Raw genomic sequence first — 16878 nt, forward strand, 5'->3', positions numbered from 1 at the left:
ATGGCAAATGAATCAAGAATGGAATGGTCAAATGGGCAGCAATGAAAAGGACTTTAAAGTTATGCTTGTAAAGGTAGAACCTGTTTTCGAGCACAAAAGTAGTCCAAATCTATTGATTACATTTGAACTTGACTCTCTCACTATTGATATTTTTGGGCTTAAACTCAAATCGGTAAAACTTCAAGTTGAATAAGGCGATTCAACCGCCATCTAATGAACCAAAGTCAATTCACAAATAATATTAATATTGATATTAAACAGCAAAAACAGTGCAAAGTTCAAGATCATTTCTTGATCGAGTTGCATCATTTCAGAAATCATTTCTTTTGAAATAGTTTCGATTGAATTTCTTAGAATAAGTTAACTAAAAAAGGTCACTCAATTCAAGTGATATCCTCATGAGTCTGGAATAATTCAAAATTCAATTTCACAAACCATTCATCTTATACCTGAGTTCCTTTCCTTTCCAAATATGTCTGGAAATTTTGTACTTTCTTCTGTATTTCACTTGATTTTATTGCAAAAATTGAAAGTTTATGAGTTTGAATTGCATTCATATCAAAGTTTTGATCATCAAATCACTTTAATTGATACAGCTCAAGTATCGAAGATGTTTGAAGAAGCTCAAATTAAAATTCAACTGAACAACGGTACTAAAGACAGCGATTCTTGAGAATGATTGTAAAGACAAGCGATCAAAACTTGGATAGCCAGAAGATTCAGCCTTAAGTATGCAAGGTTGGTTGAAACAAAAGAAGTTCAAGCACGAAGTAATCTTCGGCAGTTCCAAGAACTGATTCTAACCATACAATGCATCTAATACAGCTTACTAAAGCAGAAACATTTCTTTGGTGCGACAGCAATTTGCTCGCACAAGTTACAAGTTACAAAACTATTCAATCTCGTCAAGTCGCAAACACTTCCTGCAGAGAAGCCCAAAATTCAAAGTCTGAACTAAGTATGCATCGAGAGCATTCAGTTGACGTTCCTCTTTGATAAAACTGGTCTTGTCTTTTCTTAACGTTACCTGCTCGATGTCGTCTAAATCAACTTTCACTTCCTCAAAAATTCTATTTTTCGGCAATCCTATTCACTTTCAAGAGATGGAGCATTAGCAGAAAAATAAGCGCTGTAACGCCATTGATCAGCCTCAGAAGGAGGGTAAACACACGATTCCTTTCAATACTGTCAGTATTTATCAGTTAGCAAACTCGGGTTCGAGTTTACCAATTAGAAAATTATCGTTTATTCAGTTGATCAACATTCGAATCAAAATTTAGTCTGACTTTATTTGAAACTTATTCACAAGCAATCACAATATTGAAAGAAAATCAGAAATTCAAAAGCTAATTTCAATCTGTTTTTGGATGAGCTTTGAAAATTGCAGTTGAGAATAAAATTTGAATAAAATTGTCTCTGTTCCAAGGAAGCAAACAATAAACTTATTTAAAAGCAGTCTCAATTTGAATTTGATCAATATTTCAATTTTACCCTGAAAATAGTTTACCTTCGCCAAGAAGCTCTTTATTAATAGCACTATTATTAATAGCTGAAACCTATTCAGTAGATCATCTCATTGAATTATCATGATTGATAACCCGAAATTTGATGATATTACATTTGTTTGAGAAGAAAAGTAATTCATTATTTATCCTTCATTGAGAAGAGTTTTTCATTGATTAATAATAATCATGATGTAAAAAGAAGGAAAAGAGAAGAAGAAAAAAAAAGTTTCATTCTTTCTGCCTAATCAATTGATGGACATTCTCAATGATTCAGATGACAGTGATAAGCAAAAAAATAGAGGATCAATGATGTGGTTAAATAATGATTGAAAATAGGCCCAGTAAAGATGATGATAAAGGTGGACAAGAGACTGAATAAAATAAATAATGAGCAAAGTAAAGGTTAATAAACATTGACATTGAACCATAAATAAATCAACATCAAGCCTCATCAGAAACATCATCACAAGTTCATGTCAAACATTCATTTCAATCTGAGAGCATTGTCAAAAATGGAAAACAAGATGAAAGAAGACCAGAGTCCAACACGAAACTGACCACAGAAATTTGGCCAAATAAATATTCTTCAACTTGGAAAAAAAGTATTGAACTTTTAATCCAATTTTTCCTCCATTCTTCATCTTTTTACCTTTTGTTTGCATCAGAAACTCTTGTACTCTTGATCTTTATTAAGCTGTGATAAACCAATTTACCTCGCAACTGAACATTCCCTTCAAATTGAGTTATCACAAAAAATATTCAATTGTAACCTTATTAGACTTTACCTTGATAAAGGTAACAAATGAAGATGAGAATAACCTTTTCTTTCGTTTCCTTCTTGTTCACTCTTCTCTCAACAATCAGTTTTACCTTTTTTTCCGTTTCCGTCAAATAGTCTTCGAAGTTCCTAACAAGTCTTTTTTAGTTGATGCAGTTTGATGGGCGATAATATCATTATTGACATGATCTTTTCTGGAGTGGAAAACAAAAGTAGCTTCTCTCACCATTATTCAGTAGGTTTTACTCCAATGGATAATGAATAAAACTGTTGCAATGATAAAATGAGAAGGAAAAGGGAAAAGAAAAGGTAACTCTTTAAAAGGATTTTTTGGTTATTCACGATTCCCTGGAGGCTTTACATTATTGGTAACTTTGTTAACGTTCATATCAATGTTCACACAAAATGTGAATATCCACTCAACCAGATAATAATAATGGTAATGGTAATAATAAGAAATAATAATGATAATAATGTTCACTTGGTTAAGAGAATCAACAAGAGAAAAGTTTTGCCACAAATTTCTTGACTTTCATCGAAAAATAAAGTTCAACTCGAAACAACTTTACAGAATCATTAGTGTTTTTTTATGCTAACAACTTTTGATCAAATATTCAACTTGCTTTTAGGCACTTTTACACTTATTTATTTATATTTTGCTTTCTTTATTGAAATAAAACTAAATTATAATGCATAAACAGTACATTGGGAACAATAATTTTTACACTTTTTTGCCTTCTTCTGTTTTTACGAGCCTTTTGTTCAAGTTAAAAGTTTCATTATTATCAATGAATTTCATGTGCAAATATCAATAAATTAATGCTAATGAAGTTTCAAGAAAATAAACTGATGAAATTAGCTAATGGCTAGTTTTTCATCTTCTCTTTCATGGAACAATAATTTTAGTTTATTACACTTTAGATGGTCAACTTTTCAGAACTTAAGTTCAGGTTTCATAGAAGTTTATTTCACTAGATTGATGTGGAAAATTCTGTTATAAAGTAAATTTTCAAGATGAGCTTTTCCATCATTCCATGCTGAGAGGAATTGCTGGAATTTGTTTAAACAAACGAGAAATTCGAAGTTCTCAGCCTTTGAGTCTTGTTTTATCAAAATTATGCTAATTGTTCATTGAGAGAAGATTTGCGTGAAAAATCTGAATTTGCATTTTTCTCAAACCTGTACTGGGAGTGAGCTTTGATAGGCTGCAGAGATTAAAAATATAAGATGAGGATGAAGCTTTTCATCAAGAAACTGTTCTGTCAGAAATGACAGAAGCAAGGTTTAAAGTTTTCACCGGTGAATTACATCTCGAAAAGGTTTTGCTTAAAAGTAAATCCTAACTTGAATAAGAGTGAGAACAAGAAAAAACTAATTAAACCTGAAAAGAACATTTTTGTCACTGATTTTAAAGTTTATCTAACTATTGGTTGGATGCTCAAACAAACGACTTGATTTCCAGATCAACATCTTTTCCATTTGGTTTGATAAATTGTTTCAGAGTTTTGAATGTTAGTAGTTCAACGTCATTTGAAACGGCAAATTTTGTTTGGTTAAATGCACAGTAAAAGTTTTCTGGTTAATTTTTCATGAAAACATTCTGTTAAAAATCTAAAATGCTTCAACACTTTCTACATGAATCTTTATTGACTCTTTTTCGTCCCGATTTTACTAAGTTAAACTTTCTCTTCGAAGGCGCCTCTTTGTTTTTGAAGTTTAATGAATTTATGGATAGAAGTGTTATCTATTGATAAACACTGAGACTTTGAAACGAAAGAAATCTGAAATTCTGTCAAGATTGATGCAACAAATAACTTTGATTTTTTCTAATGGCTTTTCGATTCTTTTGATGTCCTTTTCTCTGCAAATTGAATCATTAAATTGAGATACGATTATAAAGGCGTTTGACTTTGCCTGTTAGTCTAATTTAATAACTCTAATTGCCTGAAACTGGAGTTTCATATAGTTTCATTTTCACAATTTAAAACATCAAATGAGCCAGAAATGGTTCGAGAAACTAAAGTAAATGAACTTTCTTCTAATATTTTCCATCACAAAACAGGGAAGAAGAAAAAACACTTCAAGTGTTTAAATTGGCTTCAAGGTTATTCTAACAGAATTTTTCTTCTAAATTCTTTTCTTCTCCATCCAACACATGGCTTTTCAGTTACTTTGTTTCAAAGCTCTTTAGTGAATTAAATAAACTTTACTGAAAGTTAAGCTGAAAGACAGAAAAAAAGTATTGGAAAAGATTAGTACTTATTCAGTTCATTGCTCGAAGCAATTCCAGGACTAACTTGTTAGTTTAATTCATTAAATTATTGCAAAGCAAAGAAGACTTGATCAAGATTGAAAATGATTTGAAAATGAACAATTTTCTAATATTAAAATATAATAACAAAGCCAGACTCAAAGATTCGACAGTCAAATTGGTCTTTTCTCAAAGAAAAACAACGAATCAAAAAGTGTTGAAAATGGTTTTCCATGCTCATGAAACGACTTCAAATGTAAGCCAACAGCTACAATCAATAAATACTAAGGATTCGTGAAAATGTTTATTTTTTTTCTTCGTTCGAAATGAAGGTTCGCTTTGATTATACAATTTTTGGTTTTCTGAACAGCTTATTTTCAATTAAACCTTGAATGTGTTACAATTGAAGTTGATGATGATGAGTATCAAGAGATTTCACCCTTTCAAGAGATTATTAACATTCAAGTGGTTAATTGTTTAATAAAAGCTCAAAACGATTCAGGATTAACCGAATAATTTCTATTCCTTTTTTTCAATCAAACTTTTTCCTGAATCAACAATCGAATCAAAGTAATCTCGATTAAGTCACGAGATTACAAGAAATCTTTTTCATCAAATATGCAATGAAACGCAAAAAGAGACATAAACAAACCAACATCAAAGTAAATCCAAAAATTTACTTTCTCATTTAGAGAAAGGACTTTGCGGGTTTTTAGGGGCATACGAACTGAGGAAATTAAAACTTAAAATTTACTCTGATCCACTGTTTTCAAGAAAATCGAAGTTGAAAACTCACACCGTCTTTTGTAAGGTTTCGCGGACGAATTTTGCATCATTTCCTCGTGTAAATTTTGATAATCAACCAGAAAATGCGATTTGAATGGAATTTACTGTTTCTGTCAATTAATCACTCGGACAAACCTGGCGCTTCGAGCGACTGTAAGAGTTGAAAAGCTGCAACTTATTGCTCGTAAAAATTGTTGAAGTGGGCTTTGGGCTAAGTACTTAGCCCACACTTTTGGGCTAAGTTTTCATGCTCCTTCAAACCTAGAAAATCCCAACTCTTAACTCGAAAGCAATTTTTGTATTTACTACTTTTATCAAAATTTTTGGACAAAATGAAAATGAAAAGCGTGGAAACCGGAATCAAAATTTTCCAAAATCACAAAGAAAAATGGAAAATCGTTAGCCACTGGAAATGTGCAAAATATTCAGATTGATCAAGTTTCATTCATTTTATCATTAAATAAACAGATATTAATGGTTAGACATCATAAATGGAGACTTTAGTTAACCTCATTTTGAACGGGAAAAACATGAAAAGACTTGCCAACATGATAAATATTGATTTGTTCAATTCTTTTCTCACCCTTTATTCTCATTCGTATCTTCTGTCATCATCATCATTTTCATCCTCCTTTTCCTTGTCTTTGTCTATTATACCTTATTACTTATTTTCACCTCTTTTCTCTTCTCCTTTTCTTCATTTTCTTTTCCCTCTCTCTCTCTTAATTCCATTCATTCCTTCCATCACTCAATGTCTCAAGAAGTTCATTTAATTTCTTCTAAGCATCCCTGTACTTGAGCATTACAAAATTGGAAAGAAGAGAAAAAACTTTTACCCAAAATAAAAGAAGAAAGAAAGATTCGGAAAAAGAACTTTTCTCCTCATGATCACTTTAAGTTGATTATGGTGATGCTCAACATTATTATTTATTACCATTGCTATTAACATTATGATTATCATAATTTCAAGTCAAAAATCAACTCCCAGTTCAGCCAAGCATAATAATTAAAAAGGCCAAACTAACACAAAAGTTAACAATAACAAAAATTGATCAATTTTTCTAACATCTTGAGTCAACCTTGTTCAATTCATTTTTCATCAAAATTCAAAAACGAAGAAGAAGAAGAAAAAATTCAATTTGTTAACCTTGATTGCTGAGTTAATCAAAAGTTGAAACGCAATCGAAACACAAACAGTGAACATTTGACTCTATAACTCGAACCTTTTCCCATCCAAATCTTTACCAATCTGACATTTACAAATGTAAAGTCCATTGAAACTAAAGTTTGATGAAAATGATGTTCAGATAATTACAATAAAATTGTTCTCAATTGCAAAGAATCATGAAAATGGATAAAACTTGAAAACTTAATCTTTTCCCAATCCTTTTTTGTCCATCATCTCAACGAAACAAAAGACTTTGAAAGAAAAGAATTGAAAAGAAAAAGAAAATTTCATCCTCAAGATGATGAACAATTGATCCAATAAAAGTAAAACTCGAACGATGAATTTGCTCATTTATGTCAATTTAATTTGAGTGAAAACAAATGATAATCACTTTAAGTTGAATCTCGACAATCCCTGGATCAATATGAGAATAAGATAAAGGGAGTAAAAATATTGATAACTGGGAATGAGGATTGGCTGTTGTTAATTAGAGTTGATGGAGAAAAGGTTCATAATGAGAATTGTTTTGATGAAGTTTAACTTGTTGAGATAGAAATGAACAAAGCTCATCATCTCTTTATCATCATTGTCATCGTCTTCTCATCACTTAAAGCCAAATGTGATTTGACGAATTTTCATGTTCAACTCTTTTTTTTCTCCTCTTCGCCTGTTTCCCTTCTTTCCCCTGAACAAGTTAACATTATTCAATTATTGCTCAGTTCAACATGAAAGTTAAATATAATATTTAATGAGTTTTTCTCTGTCATTTGTTTAACAATCATAATGATATTATTATTATTAGAATGCCATTTAATTTCAAGAGACAACAGAAACGATGAAAAAGGTAAATTCATGAAATGAACAGAAAACATTTACCATTTAACATCGATTTTGCAGTTTAAAACATTGAAACTTTATCTGAACAGAAGAAAAGTGAGCAACAGAAAATTGACCAAAAGTTTCTTTTCTGAATATTTTATTCGAAGCTCGATAAATATTCAATGGTTAGAGATGAATTTATTACATTTGAGATTCTTTATCAAGTTTTGAATAAAATTTTGAACAAAATTCTGATCAAATTTTTATTATTGTAATTGAATTGAATACAATCTTTTTTTGTTTGCGATTGTTTTTTTTCGTCGTAAAATAATGTTGAAAATAATGTTGATCGAGCACAATTTTCCTGCTCACAGAGTCAAATAATATGTAAATAATAATAGAGTCAATTTGATTAAATTTTACCAAACTAATTAATTTTCATTGAAATGGAAGAATTAATTCATTCTCTATTCTCTTCACCAATTTCGTTTTTCATCAAAAGTTAAGACTCAACCAAGCAACAAACTCGATATTCTCAGCGATAATTATTTATTCCTATTTTCACCATTTTACTTCGTTTTTCTCATCAACTTTTATTAACACTTTACATCAATTTCCCAACAGGATAGACTTGGAAATGTTAAACACGAGTATTTTGCTGGTGTAATAAAAAGGACAAAATATTCGGAAACGTCTGAATCAATAGCTTTAGCTTTAAACAATAAAGCGTGCCCATATATTAAGTAATGCGCCCGAATAGTGAAAGCAATCTAGAGAAAGACAAAACATAGATGTTCCTGATTTAGAAACGCAAAGTAAAGAAGCTCGAATGAATGGATAGGATACAGAAATATCGACTTTCGAGTTAGATTTGGATAGATGGTTTTTTGGTACTTGAGGTGCATGTGAATCTTTCCGGCATTCAGCTTTATTATACAATAAAATAACTTGGTTGATAGAGAATGACGATTGAAAGGTTTAATATTCTTGAGACAAAGGCACAGTTCACCGAAAATCAACTTTCTCGAGTTTCAATCTTTCTAGTTTGCTTTCTATTTCCTTCTTGGTTTTGACTCTGAACCCATATTTGTAGATGCTTAAAGGACATTACTTCACAGTTAACTTTTAACTAAGATGCCCTCTTAACTAACTTATTTGAATAGAAATTTTATTTATAACTTTTCCAATGTGAACAAAATTAGGACTTCGTTTTGTTGGAAAATCAATTCATTTAGTGCTTTTTCCAATCAAATCCATTCAAATTTCTTGAATTAAAAGCCTAATAAATGTTGTTAAAGAGATTTGCTGAAACATTCGTCTTAATTCTTTCTAATTCAAGTGATTCTCTTCATTTGAAACACTATCAAATTCATCTGGCATGATGAATAGAAATGTCTTTTTTCTCTTTTGCCTTTTAGTCCTGCAAAATCATTGATTACCTTTTTACAAGGAGCAATATCAGATCAGATTGAATAATCCTTTTCTGAATAAACTGTAATTTTTGAAGATGCGAATCGAAAAGAAAAGTTATTAACTCAAGTTTCACGTGGTAATTGTAACTAAATTAGCGGTTCTGGTAGATAAAGGTGAATCATATTTCAAGCAAAGAACATCATCATCATCAGAGAATCATGATTTAAAGCAAACAAGAACAGGTAAATAGCATGAAGGGTTTGAAGGACAAAGAAAATGTAAAGAAAAGATTTATTGCGTGGTAAAAGAAAGTTTATTCAGTTGAGATTATTTTCTCGCATTCTCATTCTCTTGTCATCTTCTCATGGTAGATGAACATTATCTGGTTAAAGAATGATGATGATGATTATAATTAAATGTTATGTCAATGCAGCTCTTCAACTCTGATAACTCAGAAATGATGGACTCATCAGGACAAGAAGAGTACTGAAAGCTGTCAAAAAGAAATGACCAATTCCAAACTATTGTTGATGAAAAATGAGAAAAAATGAAAAGCTGTGGTTTTTCAAAATAATGTTTACCAAAATGAAATGCAGTTGTCATTGACTGACCTGACTTTCATTTGTATTAAAATTTGATCAACTTTAAAGGAGATAATTTTTGACGAAGTTACAATAGCAATAAAATTTTGCTTCCTTTTTTCGCGTTAATGAAACATTCATTAACTCGATACAAATTTCCATAGCAAGCTGTTTATCCATTGAAACCTCAATTTTACAGATAAATTTATGACCATTCTTCTTGATCTTTTCCACCTCATTATTGGCAGAATAATTTTACTAGTTTCTTTGCTCATTTCCCGTGATAACTTTTGATACAAGTAGTAAATAAAAAGCAAGCATCAAGTACAGCAATGCCAGTAAAGGTAAAAGTAAAGGACAATGAAAGATGAAACAAAATAAATTAGTAAAGCAGGTTCCTCTGGTCACAATTTTTCAATGGTAAAATTGCTTCTTTATTCAACTGAATTCTTGTTAAACAAAAATGTACACAATACCTTGAAGGTATAAATTCCCAGCTACAATTGCTATCAACCTTGTTTCACCTCCCAAGAGCCTCAATTTTTTGTTTTACAACCAAACAAATATAAACTCTTATTTCACCTTCTCTAGTTTATACCAAAACCATATCTGACAGTCTAACCTATTCTTTGGGCTGCTCATTTTCAAGATGAACTGTGTTCAACAATGATCGCTCTTGTTCCCATTGACTTTCCCATTTCACCTTCACTTCCATCATTCTTTATCTTTCCCTTGTCTGGATAGCATCAGTACTTGTTTCACATCTTGTAAATCTCATTTCATTCCCAGTTTTACTTGAAATGATGAGAAAAAAAACTCTTATTCTTCTTTCCATCTCATCATCACTATTATTTGCTGCAACATTATTTGGTCAATGGTGTTCAACAAACAGTCAAAATGTATCAACATTTCAGCTTCAACTCTACCTTAACCACAACACTTTGTGTTTCATTTTGACAAGATAAACTCTAATGGAAACGAGTTTCCTAACATTATTATTATTTCCCATTTTTTAATATAAACTTTAATAAATATCAATTTCTTTTATTTGTTTTTTCACCTTTTTTGCTCTTCTTCTTCCAAAGCTATTCAAAGAAGAGCATTTATCATCATTTTTAAAGCAACAAAGTTTTCAAGTGAAAATGTCAAAATCAATGTTTACATTAATACAAGTAAATGTTTATCCAACAAAGATGGACGCTATCAATAAAATGGCTAACTGGGAGTGAAAATGTTGTTAAACATATTGTAATGCATTTTTACAACTGACTGGTCATTTATTGGAAAATAAGTTTAAAAGCAAAGAATCAATTTTATCAATTTGCAAATCCATCCCAACAAATCAACCTGACAGTTTCAAGCGTAAAAAAGGAGAAAAGAATATTATTCAATAGAAAAAATATTTCCTCAACAATTTATTCCATTTTGTCAACTCATCAAAGTTCAAATGCTTTAAATGAAAAAAGAGCAAAAATTTAATGTTCAATAAAATCTTTGGTAAAGATTATTGACATTTAATATTGTAATAACATTGAAAGACGTCGAGTTTTGTGTTTTCATTGGAAACGTTTTATTTTCACTTTCACAATATCAATGAAGAGACAATTAATTTGTCAGGTTTATCCAATTTTATGGCAATTCATTTGATATCGATACAAATATTGGACAAGATTTGCTAATAGGAAAAGCATTTAGTTTACTTTGAAAGTGATTTTGGCTGTTACCAAGTTCATTATGTTAAGCTTCTCATTAACTTGAAGGATAATTTTTCCTTCAACATTTAGCTTGATTAAAATGATGACAAGAAAAGTTGACTTTTCACGAGTTTCCATCATTTCTGTTGATCACATTAATGAGTTCGGATGATAATGATGATGATAATAAATCTGCAAGTTATAAAGCAGCAAATGTTGATGAATCCTCGCAAGACTTGCAAATATAATTGGCATCTTCAGATGATTCTCATGATGACCCAAGATAATCACAATTTCTTATTATCCCGTATCATTAAGAAGCTAAAATCAAGCCAATAAGCTGATTCCAACTAAAGGGTAAAAAAAGGTAAACCCAAAGAAAATGTGAATCGTATAACAGTTGAAGTGCAAAAGATAAAAAGACCATTTCATGATGGGAAACCACTTGAACTCGGAATTGGAATAAAAATTGAATACAGAAACTGGATAAAACTGTCGACTCATGTTTACACAAAAATTCTTGGAATCTGAAGGAATAATATATTCCTTTGTTTTTTCCCAACAAAAAGAAATAGTTTTTTTTTCTTCTTATTACTTCAATAATTTTCTTGTTTTTTTCTCTTCCTTCAAAAACATTTTCTTTTTGAGAAACAAAATTCAATAATGATTGAGTAAAAGTGAATATTGAACATTTTACTCTGTAACATGATAATAACAATCGAGATAATAGAATGAAGAGAAAAGAGATAAAAACTATAGAACTGAAAAGTTGGCAAATAATCATGTGATTCAATTCATGTTGTCTTGTAGTAAACATTATTTCCATGTTAGACGAGCATAAACATTGATAATGATAATAATAAACACTTTTGGGTTTCTGCTTGAAATTGGTTGCACTACCTTGAGAATGCTCAAATGTTGGGTGAAAATAATGATGAATAGAAAAGTAGAGAAAAGAAGAGAAAGAAAAAAAACAAAATTTTGTTGGTTAAAGAATTGTGATCGATGATATTCCAACATTTCCTTTGCTCATTCATGGAACCATTTACAACATTTTTCTTCCCTCTCTTCTTCTTCCTCCTCCATTTCATCATTCAAACAAGTATTCATAATACAATTTTCTTGTCCTTTTCCAACTCTAACCACTTACATGATGGTGATTAGGCGAGAAGATGAAATGTGTTATTGACATTTTACTCTCTCACGATTCCAGGTAACCATTATTAGTATAATCAATGGTTGTTAACTTGCTTTGCCATCGTCAACTTACTATTTTTATAATTGCTAATCAATGTATTAATAAATCATATCGCTATCAGGAAGGAGAGAAAACAAGTTTCGAATCTTGGATTCATTCGTGTTTTCACCTCTTGTTTAAACATTTATCGGGAAACGAGAAAAAAATGATTGCAATTGTGTTACAAGTTGAAGTTGAAGGTAACATTGTTGACAAACTCTCGAGAGTAAAATAAAGTTTAAAAGTGTAAACCATTTTGAAAAGAGTCTTGTATTGAAAGCTTGTTATGTCAATGGAAAGATTGCACCTTTTGAGTCGCAATGAGACGAGTGAAATGTTGATGATTTAATAAATTATGAAATCAAAGTGTTAGTTCATGGCTTACCTTTTACTTTAATGGAAATGCTATTAAAATGTCCTTTGGGTGTGGTACATTTGAATTGGCCAGAGTCTTTTTCATTTGTGTAATATACAGATAAACGATATTTCCAGTTTCGCGAGTCTTCACTTACAGCCCATCCAGTTGGATATTGTCTGCAAGAATAAAATAGAAATTAATTGAACAGAAACTCATCTTGTTTGCAATCACTGAAACCATTTTCTTTCGAATCTCTCAACTCGGAAAATTCACTGTGAAACTCTCTTCGAAAAGTACCAAAAGTTGCAGATTAATGATGATTTACTGATATTTGCTATTTAAATGTCTATGCTTTGCGAGCGTAAAGATATCGTGACACAAAAACTCATTTTTACCTTTTTCTAGCATACTTTACTCGATTGGAATCAACTTTTATTTTGAATATTTTTTACGATTGCGTTTATGGAAAAACGAACTTTTAATGCAAGAAATTTCAATATTCTACGATTCTGGTTAATAATGTCATTTCAATACTTGCCATCTATCTTCAATCGTTAATATGTGATTTCGCATTTGAATAACAGTGAATGAAATCGTGCAAGCTTTTGTTAAATTATTAAACTTGAATTTTCCATGATTTTTCACTAAACTGTTCATTTTGCATTAAAAGCAAGTTGCGAGTTTAAATTTTCGCAATGTTTTCGCAACGATTTCAAAAATTTTCATTGCGTGCAACCATAAGTGTGTAAAATCAAGTTTAACTGCAAAATTTTGCTAGTCTCCACTATTTTTAATGCATTATGAGCTCTTCATTAAGACAGAGTCTGCAAAGATCCGCATGTCATCGCTTTCATATTACATCTCTCATTGACTGCTATGCCAAGGCTAAACCATTTTGCTAAAAAGTTTTGTCGCCGAAATGTTTTCAAATATGCGCCATTAAAACGGCTTCACAAAATCATTATCTTTATGCATGCATAAAAAGCAAAGGATGAGAGCCGATTCCATTGAGATTTTGCCTCTTCACCGATTCGCTTGAATTTTGCATGCTGATAGAAACTCTCATCTTTTACTAGAGTTGATTGTCACCTTTTATTAATCTTTTGATGCCTTTCACCCACTCCTTATTAGCTGGGAGCCTTTTATAGCCTTTTGCAGCCTTTTTCAGCTTTTTGTTGTCTTATCATCACTTCATCCTAGAGAAGCAAATTGAACAAGCAAAAATGAACCAACTAACATGCTTAGTCAATATGCATTTTCCACTTGTAATCCTGTTATCTCCATGTGAAAATAGAAACAAATCACCATACCTTGATAAATAATGAACAACTCTGCAAGCTGTTACGAGGTAACAAATGAGAAGAGGGTTCTTAACCAAAATAGATGTATTTAATGACTTAATTGACCAACTGAAGATACATGTTTTTATATATAATGATTGAGGGGGAGAAGAAGAGGATAAAGGGGTTGAAGATGAGGAAATGAGGGAGGATTAAATAATCTCATAACAAATCTCCCGTCCGAGTGAAATCGTCTCGATTTCTTTAAATGACTTGTCCAGGACCTTGAATGGTTATGTTGAGGGTCTGACCCAAAGTCAATGTCGTATCGACAGGTAAGGCAATGAGATGTGTTGGTCTATGCCGGACATCAGCTTGTCGAAGTGCTATGTTATTCAACACCTCTCTATGATTGACATGTATGATTTGACCGACTTGCTGACCAAAATCACGCTCAACTCGAGCTCTTAGCTCCCTACCAAAAACTTCAAGTGGGACTCTTTTATATACTTTGGTTTGACCACCAAAATGAACAACCACGTCTGCACCAGTTCCATATCGATGAAGAACTTGAACAGAATTTGATAACCCAGTTATCTGGCCTTCGCTGCTAGATGGCGCTGGTTGTGGAATTGGTCCTGGACCACGAACTTGCTGCGAACTTTCGAGCTCTCGAATTCGTTCTTTTAATGACTCTATGTATTGGCGGCAATTATGGTCTTCAGTTTTCTCTATGGCACATGTAGAACACCAAATTCTTGGGTTGAACCTACAGTTTCTTTGGTGATCCAAGACGCTTGAAAAAGCCATTTGTTCATCACAGGCTTCGAATGAACATTTAACCACAAGTCTATGGAGAATATCAACTGTTCGGAGAGGGACTTTATCGGCCAGGCCGTCTTGATTGGTCATCGACCTTCCACAATTTTGAGGGCAACGTAAGAACCCGTACCAATCTGTTTCATTCAATGTATAATATTTATCATAACAATTGTTACAAAAAACAGCAGAACAGGATTGATAGTTGGCCCTGGGCCTAATCGATCCTGTATACTCGCCATGTTTGACGGGTTCGAAGGGTATATCGAGGCATAGAAGGCACTTGAACTCGATAGCTCGATCTCGTTCCACGAAATTTTGTTCACTGTAAACGAACTCTTGTTCTATGAGGCGTGGAAACTCCATTTTCACAAAAATAAATTTGGCTTTTTTTTTAAATTGAACAATTTGAAAAAGATTAATGTGTTCACTTTGAGAGTTAATTAACAAATGACCATCAAGATTATGTAATCTGATAGGGGTCGTTGACCAAATAGTTAGCCTCTGAGGCGCCAAACTCAAACGAATGATTATTGTGTTAGACAATAATCTTTGCAGTAATTGTCAAATGTTACGACTATTATAAGGTTTTAAACGTTCAACATGTACAACTTGAGTTCTTGCCGGACCTTTTAAGTTAATCAACTCAACATTCACTGGTCCTTTGCGTTTGATAATCCGATATGGTCCTTTGAATGGTTTATTCCACTTCTTCGAACTACCTTTCTTCAATCGAGGTTGTGCTAGACTTACTAAATCGCCAACTTTGAAGTTATCGTCTACTCTAGATCGATCGAAACGTTGTTTAGCTTTGCCTTGAGCTCTAATAATTTGCTCACGAGCCCAATTACGAGCGACTCTGAGTCGATTGAATGGACTGGACTCAATAGTCCCTCTCAATATAGGTGCAGCACCAACTCGACGTTCTAACGGGAGACTTGGTTCGAAACCATGAACAAGATAAAATGGCGGGAAGCCAGTTGTCGCATGCGTAGAAGTATTGTATGCAAACAAAAGTTCATCAACATATTTTTCCCAACTTTCCGGATTATTTTCAGCAAATATAGATAGACCAACACCTAATACGGAATTGAAGCGTTCTGTTTGGCCATCGGCTCTTGGATGATAAGCAGAGGTAGGAGTATGAGTAATGTTCATACTTTTGAGGTATTCCTGGAATTCCTCTGACATCAAATTTTTACCACGATCAGTTATTAGCTTCTTAGGTGTTCCAAACCGTAATACCATGCCATGATGAAAAGCTTCTTTTACATTTGTACTTGTAGCATCAGTTATTGGTATTGCCATTGCAAATTTAGTCAATTGGTCATTAACCACTACCAAATAATTGTAACCAGATTCGGATTTAGGTAAACTCAAGAGATCCATTGAAACAGTTTCGAAGGGATTACTGGCAATCTCCTGGAGTTGCATTTTACCACGAGCCTGGCTCAAATATGGTTTACGCATTTGACATGAATGACACGATACACAATATTTCTTGACTTCCTCGTCCATTTTAGACCACCAAACTCTTGCTTTAAGACGGGATAGAGTTTTCGCATAACCCAAATGTCCACCAGAAGGAAGATCATGAGATTCTTCAAGTATTTTAGCTACCATGGATTTTGGTAAAACAGGCAATAATTTACTTTGACAATTACGATACAAAATATTGTCAACCAGAGTAAATTTCTTCGACGTTCTTTTCATGGCTCTTCTTGATAATTGTTCTGAATTAAGAAGTGAAACGATTCTTTTACAAAATTCATCTTCTTTTTGATTACTTGAAAGTAATGAATCATCAGATTCATCAATAGAACATATTTGGATCTGATCCAAATCATCAGAGTCAGACTCAACGGTTTCCAATGGATTTCTGGATAAGCAATCAGCATCCTTATGTAATTGACCACTCTTATACTTGACATCGAAATCAAACGATTGAAGTTTCAATGCCCACCTAGCTAAACGAGCAGTAGGATGCTTTATACTTTTAAACCAACAAAGTCCACAATGATCCGTAACAACAACGAACTTTCGACCATACAGGTAATGACGTAACTTAGTAATAGCCCAAACTATTGCTAAGCATTCCTGTTCTGTGACACCATAATTCTTTTCAGCTGGGTTCAGTGTCCTGCTTATGAAGATTAATGGTTTCAAAACACCATCTTGCTTCTGAAGCA

At 32.2% G+C, this 16878-nt stretch overlaps 1 protein-coding gene across 1 annotated transcript in view; it reads right to left on the reverse strand.

The window, feature by feature from the left end:
- LOC107359172 (locomotion-related protein Hikaru genki) overlaps positions 1–16878 on the reverse strand; it is a 36539-nt gene that overhangs the window by 7448 nt on the left and 12213 nt on the right. The window contains exon 6 of the mRNA XM_015925644.3: positions 12618–12766. Within this exon, the coding sequence (XP_015781130.2) occupies positions 12618–12766 (149 nt within the window). The remainder of the gene's footprint in view (positions 1–12617; positions 12767–16878) is intronic.

This window comes from Tetranychus urticae, chromosome 1 (assembly GCF_039701765.1).
Source record: "Tetranychus urticae isolate SD_2017Ah chromosome 1, NJAU_TeUrti_SD_1.0, whole genome shotgun sequence".
NCBI classification, from domain to species: domain Eukaryota; kingdom Metazoa; phylum Arthropoda; class Arachnida; order Trombidiformes; family Tetranychidae; genus Tetranychus; species Tetranychus urticae.